Raw genomic sequence first — 11948 nt, forward strand, 5'->3', positions numbered from 1 at the left:
CAAACCGTTTGCTGCGTAATTTCTGCGGTTGAAAAACGTTATGCCAGTGTATTTGTTCAAAATACTTTTCCACTTTTAAAAAAAATTATTCAAAAATACTATTTTATTTTTCAATCTTCTGGTTGTATAAAAAATTTGAAAAAAAAAGTGTTGTTCTTTTATAAATTTTCATAAATGCTAGGAAATTTTAATTTATTTTTATTAATTGTACCAAAAAAATTTAAAATAAAAAGTAAAAAATTTGTTGTCTACAATTAACTAAGTCTTTAACTGATTTAAAAAAAAAAAAAAATATCTTGAATGCCTTCAGATCGGTAGACAAGCTTGAAAGCAATCACCCCGGTCCCCAAGCTTATATTGTTGCTCGAATTTTATAGTAAAAGCCTAAAGTTCATGAAGAAAATGAAGACAATTATATAGGATTTATATCTCAAAGGATATGTCTCACATGAATGATATGGATCCCACATAAAGGGTATATGTCTCATATGATAAAGATATGAATGGTTATATGAGTTAACTAAAGAGTTAGCTTATTTAATATAAGAAATGAATGGTGGAAGTTTGAAAAGATTCCTATATATATATAGCTATTGTTATGGGGAATAGCCGTAAGGGCAAGCAAACACCAAGCTAAGCTAAGGAAAAGAGAGTTAAAGAAAAAAAAAACTAAGTTCATAAGCTATAAAGTTAGCTATATGATGATGTTAACTACAAAGAAAAGATAGGAAGAAAGGAATTGTCATGTACTCTATTTCTCTAATTATAAGGAAATCCCATAAATTTATTGAAGAAAGAGACCGAGAAAAAGTGAGAGAAACGATTTCTGCAACTTCTTCGGGTATACTTAATTAATTTGGCATGGCTGATTCTAGTGCGTGAAGTTTATGTTATGGTTTATTTATTTTTGATTTATTTATTTTTCGTATAAAGGTAAAATAGATGTAAAGTTCATGATAATTGAAAATCTTTTGGCTGCAGTATATTTATGAAAATTTTTTTACAAGCTACACACCCAGAAGAATCGAAGTACAGAAGTGAACTTTGACATTCCTGTTAGACAGATTACATTGCATAATATTATAATAATAATAATAATAATACATTTAAAGCATCCTTGTGCCCGAAGGACTCCCCACAAAAATCAAGGGGAGCGGATCCAAGCTTCCACAATTTTGGCTCAATCCTGGAACACCAATATCAATACCACCATCTCATCTCCAGCCACCATAACGCAACAGAAACCACAAAGCTGATTAGTTCTTTACTATAGAGGAAAGTTTCCAGTGAGGCGAATATGGTCCAATGTGGTGCGCAATCCATACTTGGTAACGGCGGCATTTGCAGCCCTAAATCCTCCCCCATAAGCCGCCGATACGTCGTTGGCTATCTGATGCAGGAAGAACTCACCCAGCCTATTCTCCACATCCGATTTCGCACCTTTCTTTGAGGATGAGGAAGATGAAGATGGAGCAGACGATGTGGATGTGGATGTGGATGCCATATTTTTACACCTTGGCATTACTTCTGATTCAAGCCACAAGTGTGAAAGCACCTGACATATACCTTCCTCTACCTCCGGATTCAGATTACGGTACCCTGCGCAATTGTTCGATAGAAAAAGCAGTAATAACAATAATAATGATGATGATTAGTGAAGTTTGTTTTAAAGGAAATTAAACTCGAGAAAATGCATTTTGAAAAAACGAAAAAGTATGCACAATGTTCAGTACCCTTTAGTCGTAACCAGCCATGCATCAACTCATGGGCGAGAATAGCGCCGGTTAATAATCTGCATCCAAATAAGACTCCCAAGACCGTAAAAATTCAGAACACCTAGCGAAAATTTGGTGCTTTTCAAACAAATAATCAAATGCCTTTCGGCACCCCCCACCCCTCCCCTTCAAAAAAAAAAAAAAATCCTTGATTTTAATTTCTTTTTTTTTTTTTAATGCTTGATTTTAAGAAAAATAAAACCCAAAAGTACCTTGCCTATCTAATATTGCACTACTTTAATATTTGAATGATCAAGTTCCATTTTCTTCCCACGTACTTGTTGAGAATTCCACTTGTGAACTTTGTCCCATATTGAAAAATTTAAATGGATGATGAATACTTATATACATATTTAGGCTCAAAACCCAATAGGCTTAAACTTTTGGGTCAAATTGGTGTTCACCCATGTGTATCAAGCTTACCCATGGTCTCCTCCAGTGCTAACAAGTGATATTAGAGTTGACAGGTGAGCGACATTATAAAAGTCGAGACGCGAAACTAATTCTCCTAACGTACTAACAGTTGGAGGACCAAGTATGTGACGAATAGGTCCAAGACACGGGAGGTAGGATTAGTTCGGAAGCACATGAAATGCGAATAGGGCCAAGACATGGGAGGTAAGATTGGTTCGGAGGCACGTGAAATGCAATCTGAGGCAGGTAAGGCGCCCCACTTGAGCAACTATTGGGGAATTGAGCTTACTCTCATAAGGGAGACGATTTCCGTGAGAACTCCACTTGTAAGCTTGTCCCACATTGAAAAATTTAAATGGATGATGGGTGCTCATATACATGGTTGGGCCCAAGACATAACAGACTTAAGCTTTTGGGTCAAGTTAGTGTTCACTCATGTGTATCAAGCCCACCCATGGGATCCTCCTGTCCTAACAAGCACGAAATTCCCTACTGACTTTTACCTCCTATCATCTACTCTCACATAAAACTAAGATTATCATCTCCTTGATCTCTCTCAAGTCTCATCATATACAATCACATTATTGGGAATCTCTTAAATCTTTTTTGCTAGGCCTCTAAATTGCATTGTTTAAGAGTTGAGGATATTGAGTCTATCAATGTAGGCGCTTCCTCTCTAGATTTTTCTTTTTCCAAAATATATATATATATATATATATATATATATATAGATGCTTCTTTATTTTGGGGAAATTTAATGAGTGAGAGAATCTGATAATGGGCATTACCTTGGGAGGCCATATAACACAAGAATAGCTGTAACTTCACATCTTCGGGTCAGCTTCTGAGGATGTGTTCTCATTCCTATGAGTCGGCTGCCCCCAATTCTTGGCCTTTTATGTATCTGGATTTGTTTTTTTAAATAAATGAATGAATAAAACGGTAAAGAACAACCCACCCCCACCCCCCCCCCAAAAAAAAAAAAAAAAAAACCAAGAACATTGGTGACAGCTATGGCAAAATCAGTAATCAAAACAAAATTAATTGTCTAATAACTCACACTGGTGACAGTCTGCTCTTCAGAAAGACACAAACCCCTTGTCTCAGGCAAGTGATGGTGACCCTGGCAATAACCCATTCAACATTAGGAATAGTTCCACAGACCTAGAGCTAGAGCAAGAAAGCTGAAATGTATTACATTCTTCTCCCCCACAATAGCTTCATTGAGGGCTTGTCTTTCAACCAGAAGCATGGGAATTTGCTGATCAAGTTTCATGTTCAAGCCTTCATAGTAGTCTCTGATGGCATGGTAAAGGGGCTGGCAGTCGCCTGTATCCATAATAGCAGATTCCATGCACTCAAAACATAAGCTCCGTCCATCTCCCAATGAAATATATATTTCGTTCCGAGGCTTCCAAAACAAAAAGGATTTAAGAGTAAAAATTAAAACCAAAAAAAAAAAAAAACCTTCTTGAACTACTAGATGAAGAACAATTTGATATGATACTCAAGACTCAGTAATCCATCATCAAAAGCATTTTTTAATTACAATACTAAAAAATTAGATTATTTAGCTCTGATCTATACCTCCAAACGTTCACAGCTACAACAACGAGCTGTGTTATCATGCTCATGCGCAGGACAATATTTTTGGGACCAAAATGGATGGCATCTGTACTCAATCAAACCAGCTTCATTTGTTGGGATCTGAAAGCATAAGATCAAGGATTGTAAGGTTCAAAATAAAATGGAGCCCATATCAAATGCACCAAAGTCTCTTTTTCTTACAAATTGGTGGCAAACTTCACATTTTGGATGCGTCATCTCCTTGAAACAAGACTTATGGTATGCATTTTTCCCTGATAAAGAAAACTTGGATCAAAAGGAAAACAAGTAAGAGCTAGATCTAAAAAAAATAAATATGTGATTTTTAAAATATGTTCACCAGATAAATAAAAAAGTATGTGAGGAAAGAAGTCAACAGAAATTATATTTAGATGCTGGAAATTACTTTGAATATAATGAATAAATATGTCATAGAAAAATATCTACCTCATGCTCTGTGATTTGGCAACCACAAGAACGACAACAAAAGCACTCTGGATGAAAAAAAGTTCCCATGCATGCCAAATAATTGCCATTGCCTAATTCGTGGTTGCAGCCAGCACAAAATCTGCAATTCAAAGGCACACGGATATGTGAGTTATCAAGTCAAAGTAGGAAAAATAATTTTCAGAGTTGTAGCTGATGCATTTGTTGTAAATATAGGTAACATGGGATTGGGAAAGACCTATAGCAACTAGATCAGCTCAAAAATCAATAAGGGGCTTACATACACACCATTTAGGCATTTACAGCCTAGATCATCCTCACCAACAGTTGCTGATAAATGGCTGCATGCCAAAATAATTTCATCATCCAAGTAACTATGAAATTGCCTTCTTTGTTCAGTCAATTATCCAATCCAAATAAACCATGTGATATGCTAGAGAGAATAAAGCGTTCCATTGCCTTCCCAACTTTTAGCTTCGACCTTTAAAGGCTTAAATATAACTAATGTAGTTCCACACGCACACTCGTAAACTATCTATTTAGAATTAACCACGAAATTCACAAGAAAGGATAAATATTGCCTTTCAACACCCACCCCCCCCCCTCCTCTTCAATTATTAACATAATCTCATTTCCGCATACAGCAGTTAATTCCAAAAGCACTCAACTATGCTACTAAGCACAAAGCCAAGCAAACACCTAACATTTGAATCATATGACCATAGAAGTATTTTGTTAATCTGAGCCAGGTCTTTTCAATTATGACATATAGGGCAGTACCTGTATCCTGTGGGATAATATTGTGTAGGGGCATAAGGAGGATATGAGGATGTATTTAGGTTATCTTGAAGTGCCCCTGCAAGATCCTCATCATTGTTTGTTCGCCATCTATGCCCTGAAAAAGTATTCAATATTCAATTCTAACTTCATGAAAAAGGGCGGGGATGGAGTGGTTTGGGTCCAAAGCTGTTGTGCTGAAAATAAACGAATGTGATCGAAGCGTAAGCTCAGACAAATTATTTAACATTAAAAACCTACCATTTGGCCGCCTTTTCAAATCCTCAGACAAAGAAAGTGCAATTGCATGGTCTAATTCTTCCTTCTCTTTCTTTGGTCCGGCACGATCATCCTAATGACATTAGAAAACTTGTCAAAAAGCATTACTTTGGACAAACAAACTAACCTTCATTCACTCGCACAACAACAATGTAGAAAATTTCAGTCACACAACAATGAGGTGTTAAATGAATGGGAATTTTATAGATTTCATGGTGGAGTAAGCTTGGTTCACATTCTATCTACAAGTCGTTGCACATGCTTCGCAAGTTTGTGTAGTGTGTTTTAATATTGTTTCTAGGACATGGCAACTTGTATGCATTAGGAAACCTATAAATAGGTGGTTAAGTAAGACAAAAATCTATTTTTCATTATATTTTCTCTTCATATCAGACACTATTAAAAGTAAAAATTTATTACAATGACTTAAATTTAAGAAAAATTAAATGTTAATAATATATAAAATCATTTTTTATTAATTTAGAATGTATTTTATTTTCTTTCTCACTTTTGTCTCACCAACATGAAAAGATGAATTTCTTACCAGTTTTTTTTTTTTTTTAAGTTATCCAAGTTTCAAGCTTAAAAAAAAATTAAAGAGTTTGAGCAAAACTCATGAAAAAAGAATGATGAAAATAATAATAATAACAAGAAGAAGAAGTGATGAACATGATGAATGGAAAGGGAGGAAAGGGATGTATGAATACATACCAAGGACCTAGCAGGGGCCCGCCAAACCATGTTTTCGTCTCCAAGGAGTTGAGGGTGGCGGCCTGGTCCAATTGCCCCACGAGGACTGGACCCACTCTTGAAAAGCTTACTCAGCCATCTCAAGAATCGAGATTTCCTCTCTGCGTACGAAGAAAGCCCTGCTTACCCAATCCATACCACCACCAAAAATAACCACCTCATCATCAATTTCAATACCCACCCCCTCAAGGCCCCATTGAGTCCATCACCTCACACACGCGCGCACACACACACACATAATTAAATCTACATGAACCACTACTACTCATCACAAATTTTGCCAACCTCAACGGGGCAACCGTAACAAAGTGCATAACATAGTTATCGGAAAAAGAAAAAAGGTGAACATGTCAAGCAAAGTATTCACAGAAGCCTTTTGTCGAATACATTGATGGCATTAAGTTTGTACGTATAAAATTAATGGGATTCGAGTACAAAGGAAGAAGAGCAGATGGGTAGCGTGCGTACGTACCGTAGATACAAGGTTGAGAGTAATGTTTAACGCCGGTAGAGGTCATGTCAGGAATCGTCGATATCTCTGCGGAGGACGAGAGATATTGCCGGAATTGAAATGGGAAATATTATTGAAAACGACGATGGAGGAAGAAAGAAAGAAAGAAGAGGGGAAAGGGGGAAAATGGGAAAATAAAGGAAGAACAGAGGAAGAGAGGGGGGAGGAGGAGGAGGAGGAGGAGGACAGGGAATTGAAGAACAAGGCATCACAAAAAGCGAAGGCTGAAAGAGAGTCACGAGGAATATCTGAGAGCGAAAGGAAGAGTTTAGAGAGAGAGAGAGAGAGAGAGAGAGAAGAGATTCTTGGCTTGGGAAAGCAAATGAAGAGAAAGTCGAGACGACATTGCCAAAAGATGAGAAAGAAGAAGAAACGCGGAGAGAGAGAGAGAATCTGCTGATGAAGCATTACATTAAAGTGGCGGTGGACGGCTCTTATTAAATTCATGCAATCTCTCTCTCTCTCTCTCTCTCTGATGCTTTTGCATGCACAGAAGAATATAACTGAGAGATAGAGGATGAGGTGGGCGCACGATCGGAGACGACGATTTTTATTCCCCCGATTTCTTTTCTTTTTTTAATATAAAAATATATATATTGTGACGAAGAAGACGAAGAAGAAGAAAGTCTGCAGTTACGGCATTGCAACAAAGCGCCCTGGCCATTCATATTTGCCCACAGCCACCTGTCATCCATCCATTGCCTCCCTCCTCCACCAGAGAAAACAATTTGAAGTTAGCTCCTTACCCACTGTGCTCCATCTTGTCGCTTTCGATTTGTCTCGTGGTTAAATTTTTTGGGACAAATCTGAAGAGAGACTTGTCCCGCATCCGCCTAAATATTAGATCTTATAATTTTATATTGTTATCACGATTTATAGATTATTACAAGATTATTTTAAGATAATTATTAATAATTATAAAAATAAATTTGACATAAATATAAGGATGCTTTAAAATTATTATGATAGTTATATAGATAAATTTGATATTCTTATAAAGGAGGTACCAAAAGAGAAGTTTTTTTTATGGTATTAAAAATCATAGATAATAAGAAGCATAAAATAGATATATGGACTATTCCATGTTATGTAATCCAACAATCTCTCTTAAAAAAATTTAAATATTGCTTTATATTTTATTTTAATTTTTAATTTATTAAAAAATTTGTAACTTAAAATACAAAGATGAGTCTCAACTCTCATCTTCAACATAAGAGTTTCAAACACTATTGATAGGGGTGGCAAAACGGATTAAAGAGTCGGGGTTCGGACGGGCATAAATGGATTAGGATTAAATGGGTTTGGATTCGAGTTGATCCGTTAATAGGTGACTACTATGTAATCCAAACCCGTCCGTTTAATAAACGGATAACCTATTTAAAAAATATAATTTATTTATTTTAAAAAATTTTAAACATTTCATATAAAATGACATTTAAAAAAAAATATTCCTTTATTTTATTTTTAAACGGGTCACTTGCTGAGTGACTCGACTTAAACCCGCCTAACCCGTTTAATAAATGGGCTGGATTTAAATTGATCCGTTTATAAACGAATTAACTTGTATTAACCCCAAATTCGATTTAAACGGACGGATCACAGATTATTCATCGTGTTCTAACCCGTTTTGACACTCCTACTCTATGGGTATGCATGGAAAATGAAGTTTTTTCAAACTGTAAGTACATTTGAATTGCATCACAATGTAAGGATTGGTAACTTAAGATAAATATAAGTAGGCATCATAGAACATATGATGGTGCAAATATATATATATTTTTGTATAAATTTCAACATGAAATAAACAAGAAACAACTTTTTAAATTCCATAATGAAAACATAGTGCTTATGTTGGATAAAATCATATAATTTTTTTTTTGTTTTTTCAAAGTTTTCATTTCTTAAATGTCATTCTTGATAATATTATATGAAGTGTGCACAAGACACATGAAAGTCCAAATGAAATGAAAATAATTAATGATATGAAATAAAAATAATCAATGTTATACAAATGAAATACAAATAATCAATGATATACAAATAAAATGAAAATAATGTTATACTACTCGGTGTCACAGCGAGGTCTGGGGTCGTGGTGGCTACCGTCTGCGTCTGCCCACTCCCTATTGGTCATCTGCATAAGGTGTCCTGTCTCATCGTCCTGTATGTAGATCATCTCCGCCAAGAGGTACTGCGTAATCATCATCCATGCAAAGGCACACGGAGAGAACTGATATGATGTCTCTGGACGAGAATGAGGCGGCATAGCAAGCGCATCGACCTCCTCCCCACAAAAAATTTCGTCCAATAAAAATGACATCGATGGGGTGGTAGCAAATTCAGATGAGGCGTCAACCGGGCTACTGGACGGTCCTGCAATATTAGCTACATTAGGCAATCCGATAAATACCATAAAATTAACCCTACATCATGTATCCAGTGGACGATGCGGTCGTCTGCTTCCAACCAACCACCACAAACTGCGTGCCCCCTTGGAAGAACAAGAGGTCGGCGTGCCCATCAGCCCACGATCGACTAGCTCGATGATTATCTCCCATAGTCAAGACGCTCCGATCAGACGGCTTTGGGCAATTGCCTTCTGTTTGCCCAACCAAACCTTCTTATACAAGATCGAATAGCCGAACCGATAATCTATGAACTCTTTCAATGTAGCAATTGATGTCGATGCATCACCCCTGATCATATTCACAATCTCCCTAACAATGAGGGACGGCGTAATTTGGTTATGGTCTTGTGAGAGAAGTTCGTTCAAACACGTGTGTGGACCACCATATTAAGTGATTTCAAATAATCGATGTTTCATCTGATACATTGCATGCACTCTCTATCCGCAATCAGAGTCCTTACACCTAACAACCCATAACAGTGGGGTAGACTGCATGACGTGAAAGTCATGGTGCGTTCGAGCATGGTATATTCGCACTGCCGCTATCAATTAATCCTTCGACCCGAATAGCATCCTCTTACTCAGCTCGGGTGATTCATCCCAATGAGTCACCCGTATAGGAAGCTCCTCATCACATGACAAATCTGCAGCATCTACGTCAATTAGACCATACATAGGAGGTTCATCCATAAACTCAATGTAGACACCCTATTTTTGCCCTAACCAAATAGAACAAGGGGTCCCCTCTTATTTTCTTATTATTATTATTATTATTATTTTATTATTATTATTTTCCTATATTATTAGTACTTCACTATTATTTTGCCAGTATTTTTATTATCATTATTATTTTTTTTTTTTACTAGTACTTTTACTATCTTTATTTTCTTTTTACTTTACTATAATTATTTATTTATTTTTTTCATTTATTTAATTGTTTGTGATATATTATTATTATTATTATTTTATTCAAAATTGATACTTTATTATTATTATTATTATTATTATTATTGTTATTTGTTTATTATTTATTATTATTATTATTATTATTATTTATTTTCCTATATTATTATAAGTAATTTATTATTATCACTATTATTTATTTATTATTATCATTATTATTATTATTTTATCTTTATTATTTTTATTTTTACTATAATTATTTGTTACTATTTACTATTTAGTAGTATTATTATTATTATTACCTTGTTGATATTTATATTATTATGATTATTATTATTAATATTATTTCCTTTTTCATTATTACCATAAGAATAAAAGCATAAAAAAAAAAAGAGAAAAAGAAAAAATAAAATCAAGAAAGGAAATTTTGTTAGGGTTTTCAAAAAAAAAAAAAAATTCTTCTTTTATAAGGTGGGGGAGCACACGGCTACACGGAGACAGCTGGGCACGGCCAAGGAAACCAAAAGAAAAAAACCTAGCCAGCAACTCTCTCACGCACAGCCACCACGCCTCTCCGTTCCGAGCCTCCTTCTCCATCTTCTTCTTCTTACCCGCAGCGCCTCCCAACCACAGCACCTCCCTCATTCTCCCATCGCCCTCACGCTTCTCTCCCTCACTCACGATCCAGCCGAGAGGCCATCATCACCGCGGGCACCCCCGCTGTCAACCTCCATCTCCGGCCACCCTCCTACTCGACGGCCAGCACCACAGTCCCCTGCTCCTATCTCACGACCATTCCCTGCTCACCACAGCTCCCGTCACCGCCTGCTCCACCCACGTCCAGCCCGTGCCCAGCAACCTCCTCGTACGCCGTTACCATCTCAAGCTCGCCGGCCACCGTCACCGTCTGCAGTGCTCCGGTCATCCATCCAAGCGGCCCTGCTACAATAGCCACACCCGAAGAATCCTAGGAGACCCTCTGCAACTCTCCACTCGCTGTCGCCACTGCAAGTACCGCCTCCGTCCAGCAACTCCTCGGCCAGCCCCTGTTCCAGCAACCGGCGCCGTCGACAACGCCCTCCATCACTCGCCGTTTCCGTCATCATCGCCTCAACACTCACAAGCTCCGGCCACCCTCTTTCCGGTCACCCCTCACGACCGCCCAGCCGTGAGCCGCCCTTGTGAGTCTCCCTGCTCTCTGCACACACTCACGCACACTGTTGTACACACAGCACACATCAATATACATATATATTACTGTTAGTGTTAATATGTATATATATATATATATATATTTTTTTTCTTTTACATTATGCACATATATACATATATATATATATATATATTACTGTTAGTGTTAATAGGTATATATATATATATATATTTTTTCTTTTATATTGATCATATTAAATATTATTATTCCCTGTATATGATTATTAGGAATATTATGGTATTATTTGTAAACAGTAATGTTATGATATTATTATTTAACAATATTATTGTTATGTTAGTAATAATATTATATTGTTTGTATAGTACTAAAAGTAATAATGTTATTATTGGCATTGTTAATATTATTATTGGTTTGTATACTAGTATTGGTTATATCATTGTTAATTTATTAGTATAACTATTAGATGAATTGTGTTAGTGTAAATATTATATTATTTGTACATTATTGGTAGTATTAAGTACATTATTTATGTATAAATACAAGCATATTTTTTATTATTGTTATATCATCGTTATTATAATTAGCATGTTATTAATATTTTTAGGATTTGATTGCCTCTATATAGATCGTTTATTAATTTTAGGGTTATGAGTGTTTCCATATTATTATCACATTTTAACTTTAGGGTTTGTTATGTTTCCAAATTATTAGTACATATTTTTAGGATTTTTGATTTATTTCCATTTTATTGCATGTTGAATTTTTTTTTAGGGTTTGATTATTTCCATATCATTGTATATTTATTTTTAGATTTGTATAAATGCCATAATTTCGTCTTATTTGTTTCCATGTTTGTTTATATTTAACTTTTAGGGTTTGATTTATTGTCATGTTTCCTTTATTGTC

At 35.7% G+C, this 11948-nt stretch overlaps 1 protein-coding gene across 3 annotated transcripts; it reads right to left on the reverse strand.

The window, feature by feature from the left end:
• Window positions 1-957: 957 nt before the first annotated feature.
• On the reverse strand, window positions 958-7061 carry LOC131165376 (protein DA1-related 2). 3 transcript variants are annotated; one of them, XM_058123109.1, is made up of 12 exons: window positions 6520-7061; window positions 6009-6148; window positions 5280-5370; window positions 5022-5136; window positions 4242-4362; window positions 3978-4061; window positions 3777-3896; window positions 3388-3600; window positions 3250-3312; window positions 2978-3093; window positions 1734-1792; window positions 958-1599 (listed from the first exon to the last, which is right to left on the reverse strand). In XM_058123109.1, the coding sequence occupies exons 1-12, from the start codon at window positions 6563-6565 to the stop codon at window positions 1268-1270; spliced, it is 1500 nt and encodes a 499-aa protein (XP_057979092.1). In that variant the 5' UTR covers window positions 6566-7061; the 3' UTR covers window positions 958-1267. The 3 variants fall into 3 exon arrangements, with proteins under 3 accessions (XP_057979092.1, XP_057979091.1, XP_057979094.1); XM_058123108.1 differs by having other exon boundaries at window positions 6009-6166; XM_058123111.1 differs by having other exon boundaries at window positions 6009-6293.
• Window positions 7062-11948: the final 4887 nt, after the last annotated feature.

Source organism: Malania oleifera, chromosome 10 (genome assembly GCF_029873635.1).
Source record: "Malania oleifera isolate guangnan ecotype guangnan chromosome 10, ASM2987363v1, whole genome shotgun sequence".
NCBI lineage: Eukaryota > Viridiplantae > Streptophyta > Magnoliopsida > Santalales > Ximeniaceae > Malania > Malania oleifera.

Excerpts from the sequence above, each read along its gene's own strand:
- LOC131165376 (XM_058123108.1), bottom strand. The coding sequence starts at position 6,565 with ATGACCTCTACCGGCGTTAAACATTACTCTCAACCTTGTATCTACG. Across the intron at positions 6,167-6,519 it reads CTCTCAACCTTGTATCTACG|GGCTTTCTTCGTACGCAGAG; the intron begins GTACGTACGCAC and ends TTGGGTAAGCAG. Across the intron at positions 5,137-5,279 it reads TTTGAAAAGGCGGCCAAATG|GGCATAGATGGCGAACAAAC; the intron begins GTAGGTTTTTAA and ends ATACTTTTTCAG.